Below are 19,120 nucleotides of genomic sequence, written 5' to 3'. Positions count from 1 at the left end.
GTATACTCAATGTCTTTTCATTTGTACCCATCTTCTATGTATGGGGTATAGAGATAAGGGAGTCATTCAAAAATCATGTTAAACACTATTATTGCACACAGAGAGTTCATGCAACTTATGTGACTTGTTAAGCAAATGTTTACTCCTGAATTTAATTTAGGCTTGCCATAAGATAGGGGTTGAATATTTATTGACTAAAGACATTTCAGCTTTACATTTGTATTCATTTGTAAAAATGTCAAAAACAAATTCACTTTGACATTATGGGGTATTGTGTGTGGGCCAGTGACAAACATATACATTTAATCCATTTTAAATTCAGACTGTTACACAACAAAATGTAGAAAAGTCCAAGGGTTGTGAATACTTTCGGGAAGGCACTGTACATGCAGATTAAAACGATAAGCAGCCCAGAATGGTAATACATACGATATGATCTGCTGTTTTATGTTTCCAAAAAGCGTGTCAAGATGGCTAAGTATACGCCTAATTGTTGTCCACGTGCCTCACAATGTCCATTCACCTATCCTCTCTGTTGGGGTAAGCAGAGCGTAAACTCTACTCTCCCCACTCTATCGCCTTAGTTGAAATTCAATGTCACTAGTAAAGCCTGTAATTGGGACGGAAGCAGAGCTGTTATTGGCAAATCTGGTAGGCAGGACGTCTGATGTGCGTATAGATGTGTGTACGGCTGAGAGGAGGTGGGATGTTTGAATGTTGCTCATCCACTCCCAGCACCCAGAAAGTCATCAGGGAGACAGGGAGGGCCGGTTCAGACAGAGCCTGGCTGGACGGTTACGACCTTGAAGACTCGAGGCAGGAGGGAATCACTGATGAAAAACACAGTGACCCGACATGACCAGAGGAGGTCACTGTGGATTTGCCCAGGATTCTATCATGTCCCACTGGCAGTCAGAGCAGAGGCAGTCAGTCACACTTTCCTGAGGCTGAAGGCTGAGCCCCTAACTTCGAATAGGCCAGCCTCCACCAGACCTGTAAACTTCAGACTGTACACTGGAGGTCCTGTGCAACACATGTCTGCACTGCGTTCATTGTCAGCTCTCTACTTAGCTGATCAAAGCAGCAGCAGTGAGCAGCACCACCAGGCCCATGTGGCTCGGGAATTCGTCACGCTCTTAATTGGCCCGCAGTATTTTCTGGGTTGTTTCTGTGAAGTCTTCATGAAAGGATGCCCGTTAAAATCAAGCCTTTCACCACAATGCTATAGATTATCCAATCTGTCAGGAAATGAAGCAAGCCACAAAGGCGTCGTGATCAGAGCAACCACTTCCCAAAAAGGTCACAGTGGATGGATGAGGAGGAGTATGGGGGTAGGATGAGCAGCAGGGTAGAGAGATGGGTGGGTTGAGTAGTGTGGGGGTGACAGGACTCCCCCTGAACCTTTCTCCCTGAGTTGCAGGGAGCTCTGTCACGGTAATTCTAGGCATGTTTCTGAGCTGCCCTGATGAATCAGCACAATCTGGTTTCACTTACAAACATCTCTCTCTCTCTGTCGACCTCTCTGACACGGCGTCTGTAGAGGATAAGTCACTGGGTCATGACATTTCCCTTTGTTAAACACTGCTAAACTACAGCAGAGTAAACACACCCACTCTCCCACGGTAAGCTTTCGCTATAGGTTTGCCCTGAAGGTATTTGACCAAAAGAACATATTCAAGATGGCAACCTGTTATTAGTGAGAGCTGGGATATTTCCTACAGTACTACTACGGTATGTGTTTATTAACTGTAGGTGAGAACTCTCCCCCTCCAGTCTGTCACTTATCTGTGAGCGAGACAGTGGACTGCCCACCCTCAACCATCCCCCTTTCCCTTATTTTCTGAACCATCTTAACTAATTCTCTCCTATTCTGCTATACCCATTTTGTACTTCTTTACCTTCAGAGTGTCTACATAGACACTCTCTCTGGGTTCTGTTCCCCTTCACAAACCCTGTCTTCCCCCTCTCTCTCTCACTCTTCCCCTCTTTCCTGTCAATGTGCTTTTCATCAGAGCTGCCTTTGATGGGCTTAAAACAACCACGGCAAATACCAATACCGCCTGGAGGATGAAGAATAAAAGGTGTTTTTTAAGTTGAGTGGTAGGTGAGTCAGAGGGGACTGTACACTGCTTAGACAAACGTATAACACATTCAGATGTGGATTTCACATTGCTCGACTTGACACCGGTTTTCCTTGGCTTTAACAAATACAGCTACCGATTCTCGTTTTAGCACAATAAACTACTGAGTAAGCATATTTTGCAGTTTCGAAGGCCTCTTTTTGAAAACTAAGTTGATTTGCATAACATATGCAGTTTGCTTTATAAACTCACAAGTCCAACGTTAGAATCTGAGAGCGCTGTGTGGAGAGAATTGTGGAAAAAGAGCATAGCAAATGAGGTTTGAGATGAAAAAAATCTGTGGCAACCACAATCTCTCAAATGAAAACAGTCTGGATCAGAGAGTACTATTCCCAAGCTCTGTAGCTGAAATTAGAACAGGATACTCCCCATTAGAAACCTCATTCCAAACAGGAATTATTTTTACAAAATACGGTTCCAATTTCCAATACAGTTGGAGTGAGTAAAATGTACCTCGTCCGTAGAGATTTCCACATTTCAATCTCCAAAATAAAGTTATGTTACTGATGAGAGAAGGGTAGCCTAGTGGTTAGGTCGTTGGACTAGTAACTGGAAGGTTGCAAGTTCGAACCCCCGAGCTGACAAGGTACAAATCTGTCATTCTGCCCCTGAACAGGCAGTTAACCCAAATAAGAATTTGTTCTTAACTGACTTGTTAAGTAGTTAAATAAAAAATAAAAATTTGTTGAGGTATAGAAAATATAGCCTTGCTCTGAAATTATACCAGTGGCCTAGTTGGATCTAGAGGCCAAAGGCCTACTTACCAGCACATCTTATACTAAATGCTGGATCAAAGCATAGAGCACTTAAAACAAAGAGTAGCACAGGAGGTTGGTGGCACCTTAATTGGGGAGGACAGGCTTGTGGTAATGGCTGGAATGGACTAAGTAGCAAATACATCAAACACATGGCTTCCACGTGTTTGATGCCATTCCATTTGCTCTGTTCCACCCATTATTATGAGCAGTCCTCACCTCAGCAGCCTCCACTGAAGAGTAGATACCACACAGATGATTCCCAGATGTGTGCAGGGGACCAGAGTGACCGCTTAAAGGATTTCTATCCTCTTTGCTAAGTCTTCACAATACAAAGACTCAGGTTGAAACAGGTCCAGATACAATGGCCCAGGCTGCTTAGAAGATGGCTGCACACACCCACAGCTGTTGACAGCCATGTTCGCAACATGGGAGAGAGAGGGGAGCAGATAAAGAGGAGCAACAATTAGACACTGTGTATACATACTGTACACATGCCCCGCATTAAGAACCAATAGATGGCCAACAAGCTACGTCGCTCTAAAGACCACCATATTGACAGAAGCTGATCAAATAAAGTGGTAGGGATGGAAGGATGAAGAGGAGGGATACAGTGAAACAAACAAACAAACAAACCCTTTACTCTCCTCTACCCTGACTCAAACACAATGAAATCACATGGAGATTGAATACAGTGCAAAAACAGAATGAATTGACCAATACTGCTTTCACATAGGATTTACGGTATTTTGACCCCCCAAAAATGAGCAATGTTTATACGACCTCCTTTCAAACAGGCCCATTTTTACCATATTCTTGCCTGCATACTCCTTTTATACCTCCCATGCGCATGCCGATGTGTAAACGTGTGGAACCGCTGCCCATACTTTTTTTAATCCACGTTTTACCTACCTCACTCCACTAGAAGATAATAGCAATAATATTTTCAAAAGAATGTGACTCTCATGCTCAACATTTCACAACCTCAGCGGGCTTTTGGAATGGTCTATACCCTTGATTTAGGCTACATTATTGCACACTAAATATGTCTGATCAGCGATAGAGCAAACAAATAGATGAGCTATAGGCCTACCACCTCTACTTATTTGCCCAGCCAGGAAACAATTAACCAAATAGCCTATACAGAGGGAGATTCAGTGAAACAAAATAAGATTGATTGATTATCAGACAAGTCAGTGAAGTCACAGGCTTTTGGTCAGGGCTAGGCCTATTGGCTACTAAGCGACTGAAGAGCAAAATAATCTGCTTGTTAAACTACATAACATGCTGGCAAAATGTTCTAAAAGCCCTAAATGAGCCAACTAGATAAGATGATCATGAGCAGCACCCACCTCAAATTAACTAACATTTTCCAAGCCTAATTATAGCCTAACCAACATCCAAATGATGATTCAGTGGAAGAAGAACAATCTGGCATCGGGCCTATTGATTTATGAAGACAAGTCCCTACGCTTGTCTCAAAGCAGCGCGATGGCGCTGTACCAAAGACAACAGTGCTGAAATGATCATCTCGTTGACCACACACGGGTAGGCTATTGGTTCATATTTATTACAAGGATTGAATGACTTTCAGTAATCAACAATTTGATACAGCCTTCAATTGCATTAGACTACTTTATTCTAATATTTTTGTCATTCAGTGATATTTAGGCTATTCCAACAGTAGTTATTTATGGATCCATCCAGTTGTCGTTAAGAAAACAGTGCATGCTTTGAGATGGGCTATGTGAAGAGATGGGTGAAGTGACCTGTCTTGCAAAGTTTAGAAATGCCAGGAGGATGGTAACAGGGCGCTGCCAGGCAACCATCAAGAGTTTAAGAGCCTAGTGCGTGCCAATGCCGCCTCAGCATTGCGGCTACCTTGCATACTAAGCCATAGGAAGAACTTTACCGAAAATTAATATTAGGTCGTTTGGCGAAAATACAAGTTTTGGCTTTGATACCGGCAATACCTTTCAGTTTAAAAAGAAAAGGCGGAATAAAGTTGGCGGTATGGTAAAGTTGGAGGAAGAACGTCTTAGTATGAAAGGAATACAAGTGCATGGAAAATACTTTTCCCCCTGTCTAAGAAGGTCTTTTTCAAGTATAACAACAGCAAACAAAGACAAAAAAACAAGCTGGAAGCTACAGAAATTCTGGTTGAAAGCTAAAAGGATTGTCGATCCTCAGGCGCTGTCAGATGTCCAGCATTGACACAATAACACCTGAAGGAAGACAGCAAACGTCACTTTCAGAAGACGTCCACTGAGACTGAACCAGTCCCAGCCTGGGATTACAAGAACAGAGAAACAGGAAATGCTCATAGCACTTCACGCCTGGACTTGTAAATGTAAGTGTAGTGGTGTAGCTACTACAGTAATAGTATTGTGCTGTAAGCCTAGAAGTGAGGGGTGGGGTGAGGAGGAGTGTGGTGAGGAGGGGTGGGATGAGGAGGAGTGATGATGGGTGAGGTGTGGTGAGGTTGGATGGACGTAGTGTAGTACAGTACCTGGGGATCTCTTGCTAGAGCGCGAGGGCATCATGTAGGACTGGCGAGGCAGCAAGGGTGAGGAGGGCAGAGACATGGACACGCCCTTGGCCAGGCTCAGTCTGAACACATCCTCTGGGGAGTAGGGGCGGTGGAGGCCTCCAGGCTCATGTGTCTGGGGGGCACCTCCGCCAGACAGGCACCTTCGCTGTGCAATGTGGAGCTCACCCGCTGAGAAGAGAAGATGGAGGACACTGTTTAGGACATTATCACTAGGGCTGGGAATTTCCAGGGACCTCACGATACGATATTAGGTGCCGATACGATATGTATTGCGATTCTTACAATTCTATATGTATTGCGATTCGATACTGCGATTTTATTGCGATTTGATGTTCCAAACAAATTGCTCACTATATGTCTGCTGCAGAGAGACTAGAGAGAGCATGAGAAAATGAGTTTGGATTAGTCATGGATAAAAGTTCAGAAAACATCTTGGCTCACTATTTAAAAAGAAGATGGAGAACAAGCTATTGGGTGACAACTACCGGAGTTGACTAGTGCTAGTTAATGCTAACTTATTTTTAACAAATCAATATTTGGAGTCAAAGAAATATTGCAATATGTAACTGTATTGATTTTTTGCCTCATCAATATTATATTATATCAATATAAGCTAAGCATACATTTTCGAAGAGAAAATTACAAATGAAATACATCAGACCATTCAAAATCTCCATGAGGAAAAAAACTGATTTGAGATCAGATATTACCAGACATGTGGACTCCTGAATGTCTAATGAAGTTAGACAGCAGAACAAATCCCCCTCTTAGGGAGGCTTTCTGCTTATGGAGAGATTGTGCCTAGCCACACTATGAAATCAAACTGACAATTTCAGATGTCTTTCAGAAACCAAGATAAGCATTCTCAAATCAAGGTCCAGGGAGTGATCATGATCAGTGATAGACCAGGACTGAGTCAGACACACACATTAAGAGTGAATGGAGCCACATGCTGTGTGGTTTAACCAGAGGTCATGGGCCCACAATGATACGCAATGGGGCTCATGATGTGGCAAGACACCCAGTTTGCAGCATAAATAAGAGTGGTGTCATTGACCATGGAGCTGAGATAACATGTGTGACTCATTGATCCAAAAACCTTTGGTTAAACTAACTGAACAAATATTAGCAAAATGCTGTTTTGGCTCAGTACAATACTGAGAGCATTCTAGTACATTCATTGTACAGCTAATGTGTGAGGAATGAATAATGATCCAGAAGTAATATAATTAATTCAGTGGTTCGGGTTGGATCAGCTTGAACTTGAGACGCTAAAGGCAAGAAAGCTGCAGTTATTGATGCAATAGGCTACTCCAAAATAGAGTACTATATCTACACTGTACAGAACTCTACAGAAGGGATCATCAACTAGATTCAGCCACGGTCTGATTTTATTCTTGAGCGGATGGTCAGGGGTCCGTAACAAAATTACAAATAATTTGTAGACTCAAATTGACAGCAAGATGCCCAAAAATATAGGATGTTGGCTAAAATGTAATCATTTCAAACCTTGCTAAGTTGTATACAATAACGTGTCTCTATTATGTATGGGAATACTTGGAAACAGATTTCTTAAATTAAAATCACTTGGAGCTGATTTCCTGGTGTTTTTACTGTCTTTTTTAGTCTGTTACAGTCTTTTTTTAAACTTGGGGGGCCACATAAAACCACCTACGGGTAACCCTGCTCTACAGACTCCAGCTAACACCAGATAACCTAACCTGTGGGAAAGTGCCCTTTCAGGTCTCCTCTGAGTCCATTGGACTGATAAGCCTTAACAAGAACTCAGTACCCTGTAGGCTAATCTCCCAAAACATGGGAGGCAATGATAGGTTTGGAGTACAGTATGGAGCCCTCATGTTCCCATGTACCCCCAATCTGTGGGAGAAAATAAGGGTAACTTCCTATTTATCACGGAATGCTTAGCTCAATCAAGCATTCCTTTATGAAAAAGAAAACATGATAACCTGTTCTGCAAGTACAGTGCATTCAGAAAATATTCAGACCCCTTGACTTTTTCCACATTTTGTTACATTACAGCCTTATTCTAAAATGAGTTAAATAAAAACAATTCCTCAGCAATCTACACACAATGCCCCATAATGACAAAGGGAATCAGGTTGTTCGAAATGTTTGCAAATGTATAAATATGTAAAACAGAAATACCTTATTTACATAAGAATTCAGACCCTTTGCTATGTGACTCGAAATTGAGCTCAGGTGCATCCTGTTTCCATTGATCATCCTTGACATGCTTCTACAACTTCATTGGAGTCCACCTGTGGTCAATTCAATTGACTGGACATGATTTGGAAAGGCACACACCTGTTTATATAAGGTTGACAGTGCATGTCAGAGCAAAAACCAAGCCATGAGGTCGAAGGAATTCTCCGTAGAGCTCTGAGACAGGATCTGGGGAAGGCTACCAAAACATTCTGCAGCATTGAAGGTCCCCAAGAACACAGAGGCCTCCTTCATTCTTGAATGGAAGAAGACTCTTCCTAGAACTGACCGCCTGGCCAAACTGAGTAATCGGGAAAGAAGGGCTTTGATCAGGGAGGTGAGTAAGAACCCTATGGTCACTCTGACAGAGCTCCAGAGTTCCTCTGTGGAGAAGGGAGAACCTTCCAGAAGGACAACCATCTCTGCAGCACTGCATTAAATCAGGTCTTTATGGTAGAGTGGCCAAACGAAAGCCACTCCTCAGTAAAAGGCACATGACGGCATGCTTGGAGTTTGCCAAAAGGCACCTAAACGACTCTCAGACCATGAGAAACAAAATTATCTCGTCTGATCAAACCAAGATTGAACTCTTTTGCCTGAATGTCAAGCGTCACGCCTGTTTTGCTTCGTCATTATGGGGTATTGTTTGTCGATTGATAAGGGGATTTTTTCAAATCCATTTTAGTATAAGGCTGTAACGTAAGAAAATGTGGGAAATTTCAAGGGGTCTGAATGCTTTCCGAATACTTCCCGAATGGCCTCAGCTATAGCTTGGAGTTTTCCCCATCATGCAGGCTACACACTCATTCCTGTGTGTAACGGCCGTCGTCGGTGGAATAAGGTGAGGACCAATGCGCAGCGTGGTACGTGTTCATCTTTTTAATAAAGTAAACTGAACACTGAATAACAAAGAAACAACCGGAACAGTTCTGTCTAGTGTAGACACACAAAGACTGAAAACAACCACCTACAAAACACACTCGAAAACAGGCTACCTAAATATGGTTCTCAATCAGGGACTAACGATTGACAGCTGCCTCTGATTGAGAACCATACCAGGCCAAACACAGAAATAGAAAATCATAGAAAAACTAACATAGACAACCCACCCAACTGACGCCCCGACCATACTAAAACAAAAGAACTAAGGTCAGAACGTGACACTGTGTTAGATCCAGTGAGCACTAAGTCAAGACTGTTTCTCCCAAACAGTTCCTTGGAGTTCTGGCTAGGGACAACCTAGGGGACTAAACTCCACTCCATGGTGAAGGAAGTTTATGATGAACTTCACCAACGGCATGGAGCCGAGATCAGGCTTTGTGGAATCGAGCTCCGACTACAAGACTTGAAGGTCAATACCTAAAAGAATGTAAATTATAAAATGCCCCCCCAATATGTGCCTTTCTTTGTTTGCTGAAACCATACTTTCTCAGTAAACGTTAATGAAATACTAACACTAACACTTTGCTCATTGCCGTTGCTCTAAGATTGCAAATTAGCTCAAATGAGCACGTTTCCATTTAATCTCAACAAGGAAACGGTCGGTGGTGATATTGTTTAACGTTTACTGTAGTCGGAGCTAGATTCCACAAAGCCTGGTCTCGGCTCCACACCGTTGGTGAAGTTCATCAGAAAATTTCTTCACCATGGAGTGGAGTGTAGTCCACTAGGGATGACCTTGCTCAAGGGTGAATCTATGTACTGTAGTCACAGCTAGATTCCACAAAGCCTGGTCTCAGCTCCACACCGTTGTTGAAGTTCATCAGAAACTTTCTTCACCATGGAGTGGAGTTTAGGCCACTAGGGATGACCTTGCTCAATACCCATTAATGATTCCAACTAGCCGCTAGCCCAGTTCTAAATGGAAAATGTAGAGCCTTTACCGAAGTCAACTTCGAATGGAAAGACCATTCTCAAGAAGTAATATCTTCTGTTGAATAGAACTGCTGCCCTCTCAAGCTCTCATCTAAACAACCACACATTAAAATGTCTGAATGATCAACCTCCAATAGTGCTGTTGCTCATGCGTCAACAGAAAGAGCAGGCTGGATCATAATCATAGATGTGGGGAGCCACATGCCTGTTAGGCTTGGCTATGTTCTAAGGACCATGTCAGCCTCTTGTTTGGGTCCCTTTTCCCAGATAATCCATGGGCTTTGTCACAAATGTCACCCTATTCCCTACACAGTACACTACTTTTAATCAGAACATTTTAGTCCCTAGTCAAAAGCAGTGCTCTATATAGGGAATAGGCTGCCATTTGGGACGAAGCCCATGACGCCAGTCTGGACCATGAGGATGAACCAATGGGAGAGGATCTGGAGGCTGGTGGTCTGCTGCTAAAGGCCAGCCAGGACTTTGCTCAGTTCCTAGGGGAAATTAATGTTGGCTGCTGGGAATAATCAGCAACATAGCGCTGTGTTCTCCCTGGAGCCTCGCAACGGGAGACACAAAGCTGTCTTGCTTAAAGGGCTATTAAATTAAGAAGAATGCCAGAAACAGAATCTGGCCCCAGTGCAATGACACCTCCGTATGTTTCCAGCCGCTTGTGAAGTGTTCGACCATGCAGCTGAGCCCTGCGGTCCCCATGACCTGGTCAAAGGCCTACTGACCAGAGATTACCATCCATATTCAACAGATACAACACACAGATCTGTGAATGGGTTATTATTGAACGGCTAACAAACATGACGCATTTGTACAAAATCAATGATCTGCTAGACTAATTTTCATATTTATATTTCATTAGGTACTGAACCTGACAACATGTCAATGCAGAAGAGCCAAAAACACAGAGCCACTGTCAGTAGCTATTGAGCTTGTTTAAACAGCCCCAACGGAACACTGACATGAATAGAACAGGTTGCTCCAAGCACACATGAAAGGGGGCCCAATCCTAGACTAAAGACACCTTAAAGACACTCAGGGACTCATCTCGACCCATTACGCCACCCAGAAACAGGGGAAACAGTACTCCAAGACAGAGAATTCCACAGTATTCTATGGTACAGTAGATACTGATTCTTTCTGTGTCCAATTCCAGGATTTACCAGCTGATCTCAGTCTATATCTTCACTACCACTAGACTAGACTAGATTATTAATGAAACAATATCTGTTACTTTAATTAGGCAAAATGCCTAAACCGCTACTATGAAGACAATGTGAGTTGTGAATAGACAGGAAAGGATTTTGTTAAGACCATTGAATCATTGAGATGGGCACAACCACAGGCCAAGCAATCAGAGGTCAAGCAGTTGAAGCAGGACCTCATCCGTTGCTATGCTAGATGTGTGCAGTAACTAATGAACACACAGTTTCACCACCGTGTCAGGGTGTTTTACGACAGGGAGAAGGGCAGATAGAGAGAGAGACGGAGAACCCCTCCATTCATGAAGAACCCAGAACTGCTAAGAGTTACTAGGGCAATTAATACAAACACTGCTACTGTATTACAATAGCACTTTTGAGAAGTAGACATCAAAGAGGAGGGATGTATTTCACTAGGGGGCTCTGGGAGGGAGGGAGACCCCTTCTTTCACTGTGCTCCAGTTATGCAGGGGTGCCAATAGTGACTTCAGTTTGCCCTGCGTGCCAGTAAATGATGTAAGGCCAAATTCCTAAAACTCTCAGTACGAGAGTCTATTCGCACATTTCAAGAGCTGGACCTGTTTACAATCCTAACAGTCACTTGCATCTTTTCCGCTAGTAAAACTAAACACCAATCCTTGACTGAATGGCAGATCATAAAACCTCCCTTGTAGTGCTCATTTGTGCAGCGATACTAGACAGTGGGCATTACATCTCAGGCATATTGTATGCTAAAGACATTATGACAAAGCTGTAATTAGGACTGATAGTTTTGAAAACAAGAGGCGCCACATAAAAGCTGGCCTTGAATAAGTTCCTGGCTGGACGGCCTATTGGCTTTGTGTCATGGTGGCTGCACTGCCATCTGACCCAGAGCTAAAACTCAGAGGGAAACAGTAATGTAAACTCACCATGGGCTATTTCAGTTCCTTTTCCTCAAGTTCTGGCCCAGACGATGCCTGCAATTTCAGTCCCTGCTGTGGTTCAAGGAAATCAACCCTTTTTAATTATAAAGCACTGCACCAAGATGATGTAAAAATGATTACAGTCCCTTTCATGCCCATTTCTCCCTCATCAAAGAGGAGGACCAAGGCCAATGAGGACATGCCCTCCCCATAAAAAGCCTGATAATAATTTAAATAATTGATGTAAAAATGGAAGTGGAAATCAATTACTTGACCGGGAAGGCAATTCAGAACTGCCTGTAGAAATAGACTAGAAGTAAAAAATGCTAATAAGCCAACAAAATCTAAGTTTAAACATTTCCAATATATACTGCCCTAATTTTTGTAAGAAAATTGGATATAAAAGTTTTATGACTTTACTTACCACATGTTTTAATAAGACTAGAACAAATATTTGATCAAATATGTGAAAGGTCCAGACTGAGCTTAATGGGTACCGAGTGTAGCGTTTAAGCCAATGGGTTTTTGTAACAAGCCAACCTCTTAAATAATACATTTTTATTAATTTCCAAATGTTCAAAATGTACAAACTGACATTTATGTAAAATTACACCAAACAATAACTTTAAAGCAACATGCAACAATTTCAAAGATTTTACTGAGTTATAGATCATTCATGGAAATCAGTCAATTTAAATAAAATTTAAAAAATTTAATTTATTTAAATAGGCAAATCAGTGAAGAAATTCTTATTTACAATGATGGTCTACGCCGGCCAAACCCAGACGATGCTGGGCCAATTGTGCGTCGCCGTTTGGGATTCCCAATCACGGCCGGCTGTAACACAGCCTGGATTCAAACCAGGGTGTCTTTAGTGACACCTCAAGCATTGAGATGCAGTGCCTTAGACCACAGCCCTACTCAGGAGCACATTAAGCCCTAATCTATGGATTTCACAAGACTGGGAACACAGATATGCATCTGTTAGTCACAGATATCTTAAAACAAAGGTAGGAGCATGGATCAGAAAACCAGTCAGTATCTGGTGTGACCACCATTTGCCTCATGCAGATCGACACACACAGAGTTGATCAGGCTGCTGATGTGGGATGTTGTCCCACTCCTCTTCAATTGCTGTGCGAAGTTGCTGGATATTGGCGGGAGCTGGAACATCCTGTTGTACAGGTCAATCCAGAGTATCCCAAACATGCTCAATGGGTGAGTATGCAGGCCATGGAAGAACTGGGACATTTTCAGCTTCCAGGAATTGTGTACAGATCCTTGCGACATTGGGCCGTGCATTATCATGCTGAAACATGAGGTGATGGCAGAGGAAGAATGGCATGACAATGGGACTCAGGATCTTGTCACGGTATCTCTGTGCATTAAAATTGCCATCGATAAAATACAACCGTGTTCGTTGTCTGTAGCTTACGCCTGCCCATACCATAACCCCATCGTCACCATGGGGCAAGCTGTTCACAACGTTGACATCAGCAATACTTTCACCCACACAATGCCCGGTACAGTTGAAACTGGGATTAATCCGTGAAGAGCACAATTCTCCAGCATGCCAGTGGCCATTGAAGGTGAGGATTTGATGACACCGAACTGCAGTCAGGTCACGACCCTGGTGAGGACAACCAGCACGCAGATGAGCTTCCCTGAGACGGTTTTTGGTTGTGCAAACCCACAGTTTCATCAGCTGTCCGGGTGGCTGGTCTCAGACGATCCCAAACGTGAAGAAGTCGGAGGTGGAGGTCCTGGGCTGGCGTGGTTACACGTGGCCTGCAGTTGTGAGGCCGGTTGGACATACTGCCAAATTCTCTAAAATGACGCTGGAGGCATGCCAAGCTTGTAGCGTCATACCCAAGAAGACTTGAGGCTGTAATTACTGCCAAAGGTGCTTTAACAAAGTACTGAGTAAAGGGTCTGTATACTTATGTATATGCAATATTTCATAGTTTTCTTATAAATATAAATTTGCAAACATTTCAAATTGGAGAAAGTAAAGGGGTCTGAATACTTTCCGAATGCACCGTGTGTATAACAATGCAAGGTTCATTTAACAGTAAAATAAGACAAACTGCATTTAAAAATGTAAGCTGTGAATGCATGAAATATTTGTAGTTTACCAAATGATGTTGCTACTGTGAGACTGACATTCAGGCATGACTGCTAGTAGGAAAAACCCATAATTTCAATAGTAACAAATGCTCATGAAATATGCTATCCTTTATGTATATCAGCACATTAATATCTTAATTTTAGATAAAGTATGATCACTTATCTGAGAAGGTACAAAAAATATCTGGTAGTCTCAACACAAATGTTTTTTTGCAGCTTTGAAATTGGCCAATAGTAGGAACTTACACATAATTGTCAATAACAATAACAAAAAATTATGGATATTACAATCAGATGAATTAGTTTTATTTGAATCCATGGGTATGTGGGCTTAATAGGTACACTTAGCCTAATGCATTTGAAAGGGATATTAAAATATATTACTTAACTGTCAAGTGACTATAAGGGCTATAAGGGCCTTTTATCGCATCTGAACTCAAGTTACTTCATAGTCTGCGTGATAGATTTCATTTTGATAGTGCAAGCAAACGGTTGTTTCGTGCAGCGTAGACTAGTCTATATTCATATTCAGAGATTCAGAGATTTGTCCCGAAACAACTCATGCATTGTCTTGGCTGTGTGCTTAGGGTTGTTGTCCTGTTGGAAGGTGAACCTTCAACCCAGTCTGAGGTCCTGAGCGCTCTGGAGCAGGTTTTCATCAAGGATTTCTCTGTACTTTGCTCCGTTCATCTTTCCCCTCGATCCTGACCAATCTCCCCGTCCCTGCCGCTGAAAAACATCCCCACTGCATGATGCTGCCACCACCATGCTTCACTGTAGGAATGGTCCCAGGTTTCCTCCAGACGTGATGCTTGGCATTCAGGCCAAAGAGATTAATCTTGGTTTCATCAGACCAGAGACTTGTCTGAGCGTCCATTAGATGCCTTTTGGCAACCTCTAAGCAGGCTGTCATGTGCCTTTTACTGAGGAGTGGCTTCCGTCTGCCCACTCTACCATAAAGGCCTGTTTGGTGGAGTGCTGCAGAGATGGTTGTCCTTCTGGAAAGTCTGTGCCTCCCTCCCCAGATCTGTGCCTTGACACAATCCTGTCTCTGAGCTCTACAGACAAATCCTTCAACCTCATGGCTTGGTTTTTGCTCTGACATGCACTGTCAACTGTGGGACCTTATATAGACAGGTGTGTGCCTTTCCAAATCATGTCCAATCAATTGAATTTACCACAGGTGGACTCCAATCAAGTTGTAGAAACATGTCAAGGATGATCAAGGGAAACAGGATGCACCTGAGCTCAATTTCGAGTCACATAGCAAAGGGTCTGAATTCTTATGTAAATAAGGTATTACTGTTTTACAATATTTATAAAAATGTTTTTAAAAAACAGTTTTCGCTTTGTCATTATGGGGTATTATGTGTAGATTGCTGAGGAATTGTTTTTATTTAACTCATTTTAGAATAAGGCTTTAACGTAACAAAATGTGGAAAAAGTCCAGGGTGACGGTCTCACAAAAGCTGACTAGGTTAAGACACAAGCAGCCCACAGAGCTAGAGGGCGATAAAGCCAGACAGAGGGAAAGAGAAAATAAAGTGGGGGACGGGGGTAGTTAGTGTACATCAATTTGTATATGATAAAAAAAGCAATGAGTTTTAACTAAGTACTGTAGGCTAAATTAGTCTTGTTTATCTGTAACTAAGCCCAGTATGGCTGCCTGTCTTGAAGTGACTGCCATATATCAGTAACAGCAACCTCTCCTGTCTAGACTCACCTCTAGGGGAAATCCTGCAGCCAATCTGGGATTCCTGGAGGGAAATCAATCCCCCCCCCCCCCCCCCCCCATAAGACCCCTTTGGCCAGCCAGATGTAGTCATGGCAACAGTCAAAATATGAAGAAAACTGGAAAAATACCCAATTCAGAGAGGACAGATTTATGTTAGTATCCATTAAAACAATAAAATTCCACACATTACACACGCTTCAGAATATGCTGGCTACCTGCATAGTGGTTACACATTCCTCTAAAACAAATTTCACCTGTGTGATAACATCAATACGTCACATAGAGGAATCAATCTCCACATAGCAGCATAATTTCTGTCTGTGAGACTAGAGAGGATGGAGAGAATATGCAATCACAGTTTATCTCTCCAGTCTCAAGTGGCTTCTACTTTCTAGTTCATTATACATTCTTGTTCATGAAAAATGCCAAAATTGTCTTTGCACACAAAGCATCCTTCAGACTAAAATCCACTGACAATATTTTCTCAATGTTCAGTTATCTGAATATCATTAGTCTGTCAAAGACTAAACCCACTGGCAGTGTTCAGAAACATCTGTGTTGGATTTAATTCATTGAGTCATCTATGCTGGAGAGAGACACTAATGCTGATTGTCTTTTAGTTGCGACATCACACCGAAACCCTGCACTCTCACCCCAAAGAGTTACTAATGTAAACACATGAGCTGGTTAAAGCAGAGCCGAAGCCGTGCTGCAGGTGTAACGGATGTGAAACGGCTAGCTTAGTTAGTGGCGGTGCACGCTAAATAGTGTTTCAATCGGTGACGTCACTTGCTCTGAGACCTTGAAGTAGTGGTTCCCCTTGAACTCTGCAAGGGACGTGGCTTTTGTGGAGCGATGGGTAACGATGCTTCGTGGGTGACTGTTGTTGATGTGTGCAGAGGGTCCCTGGTTCGCGCCCGGGTATGGGTGAGGGGACGGTCTAAAGTTATACTGTTACATTGATGCTGTTGAACCGGATCACTGGTTGCTGCGGAAAAGGAGGTCAAAGGGGGGGTGAGTGTAACGGATGTGAAACGGCTAGCTTAGTTTGCTGTGGTGCGCGCTAAATAGCGTTTCAATCGGTGACGTCACTTGCTCTGAGACCTTGAAGTAGTGGTTACCCTTGCTCTGCAAGGGCCGCTGCTTTTGTGGAGCGATGGGTAACGATGCTTCGTGGGTGACTGTTGTTGATGTGTGCAGAGGGTCCCTGGTTCACGCCCTGGTATGGGCGAGGGGACGGTCTAAAATTATACTGTTACACAGGCAATAGGCAGGCAGATCATCCCGCAGTAAAACCTCTGATGCTCTGTAGTGGCCTGTGCACTGGAATGTCTTCACCAGCCTCCCCTGGGATACAGAGACAGAGGGAGGAGGCGGTGGGCAGCCGGCAACCATGACAGTTCTCATTCCTCTTCATAAATGGTCAATTTAAGCAGATATGGGAAACATATCTGAGCCAGACAATGTCTTTACCACATGGTTTATTTTAAGCTGGTGTCAAGCAGAGAGGCAAGAAAGGGCATTGGAAGCAAAGGGAAAAGACACAATGATACTGCATAAAGCAGACAGAGCCCAGGGAAGGTTTTAATTTAAACATCATGATCTCTGTATGAGAAGATATGAATACCAATGAGGTGCCAAGCAACACAATGAGAGCTCTCCCACAGAGCAGCACAGGTGTGCCGTAAAAAACAGACCGTTGATCTCAAAAACACACATAACAGTCGCACATGTATCATAAGGACTTAACAAGTCTGTTAGGACTCAGAAAGGGGAACTGGCGGTCGGGAGATGTGAGGATATGTGTTGCTCACTACATTTATTGCACTCAAGGTCACCATCCAGAACACCGTTCCAGTGTTTTATGAAACTACGGGAGAGAATGACCTTATTCCCATCACTCAGAAGTGAAGAAACAGATCCTCCACAAAGAATGTCCCTGTCCTACCTGGGGACATAATCTCATCACATATATTTTGATATCTATCTTACCAAGTGCAAAAGGGGTCAAAGACAAGCATATTTGGGCCTAATGATAATTTGTGGGGTCACAAATACATGATACAAAGGCATTGACAGCGGTGCGATTAGAGAGAGGAATAGAAAGAGAAGAACATCCTGACCTCTCTTTTTCAACAACGGACTGAGATAGCCTACAAACACCTTCTGCATTCAGCTGGTGGGTGGTGAGCTTTATGAAGTGCAATCAAGAGGGCACAGCCTTCACAATAAAAGCATTGGCATTAAAAACGACTTTCATTGATCCACAAAAAAGCCAAGTGGTCTTGTCTGATCCAAGTTATTGGAATGCATTTTCACAGATTTACTGATGACAGGCCCAGTTGGAGTTGAGAGAAAAGGGGGTTATTGATATTCATACTGGCAGCATTGTGAGTGTGATTACCAGTCTGAATGGCTCTCTACAGGCCTCTTGAGCCCCATGGTCTAGAGAAGTGGGACACCCAGCTACGCTCCCACGCTTTGGGGAAAAAAAAAACTCACCTCCCCATTCATACACAGCAAATCCTCATTTGGCCACATTGATTGGTGACAGTAAAGTCAGCTGATTCCTGCTGCTGCATGTCTCCTTGAAAACTCTTCAGTGAGGCATGAAGACAGTCACCTGACCAAAAAAATCTGTCACACTTCAATTGCTCTAGTGCAGTATTTACCACCCTTTTCTGAGACAAGATCACTTTCTGAAACAAAATGCAAGCGGAGATCGACATGACTTAAAAAATGTAAGCCTATGCAACATTAACCTATGAACAGTACTGTAGCAATGAGGTTTGTGCAGTAAGCTATAGGCCCAATACATTATCATTGCATATTGGCTTTGCTTGAATTGCCCTGCCGATGCATTGTTGTTCGGACCAACATTTGAGGTAGGCTATATGATCACACCGGTAATAGATCAGCTGTTGTATTAGTTGTGAGGCACAGCTGAGTGAGCATACATTTAAATAATTAGCTTTTTATTTATATTTTTGTGGGCTGATGGTGCCTGCATCTGATGGTCAGTCTCAGAGAAGGGAGAGAGCAGCGAGACTGAAGGTCAGCCTCTCAACATCCCTCCTCTCTCCCTTTCCTCCACTGACACTTACCAAAAAGGGACACAGTCTTCCAGCTAATGGCGAAACTCGAGTCGCATTTCTCCCACACGCACAAATTCATGTTGTTACTCCTACAAACAGAGAATGTGAAATATTCCTCAATATTAAAAAAAACCTAAGCTGCAAACAATTACAACGCAAGCTTATCAATACAATTTCATATTTTTCATTCATCACGTAGTAGCATGAGTGGAAATAGGAACTACGCAAATATTATGGCTCATAAAAGTGTTGAATAAAAAGAGTTGACGGGCCTGAGAAAAACAATAATAATGAACTCACTCAAAAACAGCAGCTCTCTTCTGTATTCACAGACAGTCTTTCTCTAGTCATGGTTTTAAAAGTATTCAAACCTTACGCCTGCTACGTTACTGCAGACATGGTAATCTAAGCCATCCAATTGGCCAATGGTAGGCCTATAGCGCAATTGATTTGCTCTCCAGGCCCGCCGGGAAGGCAGAATTTATACCTTCAGACATAT

General features: G+C 42.9%; 1 protein-coding gene across 5 annotated transcripts in view; it reads right to left on the bottom strand.

The window, feature by feature from the left end:
• Window positions 1–19,120, bottom strand: part of LOC109866085 (protein TANC1) — a 267,888-nt gene that overhangs the window by 173,219 nt on the left and 75,549 nt on the right. For all 5 annotated transcript variants that reach the window (XM_031794472.1, XM_031794469.1, XM_020454642.2 and 2 more), the window contains one exon: window positions 5,406–5,615. In XM_031794472.1, coding sequence (XP_031650332.1) covers window positions 5,406–5,615 — 210 coding nt within the window. The remainder of the gene's footprint in view (window positions 1–5,405; window positions 5,616–19,120) is intronic.

The sequence above is a fragment of the Oncorhynchus kisutch genome, linkage group LG2 (assembly GCF_002021735.2).
Source record: "Oncorhynchus kisutch isolate 150728-3 linkage group LG2, Okis_V2, whole genome shotgun sequence".
In the NCBI taxonomy this organism is placed as follows: Eukaryota; Metazoa; Chordata; class Actinopteri; order Salmoniformes; family Salmonidae; genus Oncorhynchus; species Oncorhynchus kisutch.
Note: the sequence above shows the minus strand (reverse complement) of the source record. Positions and strands in the feature narration are given on the sequence as shown.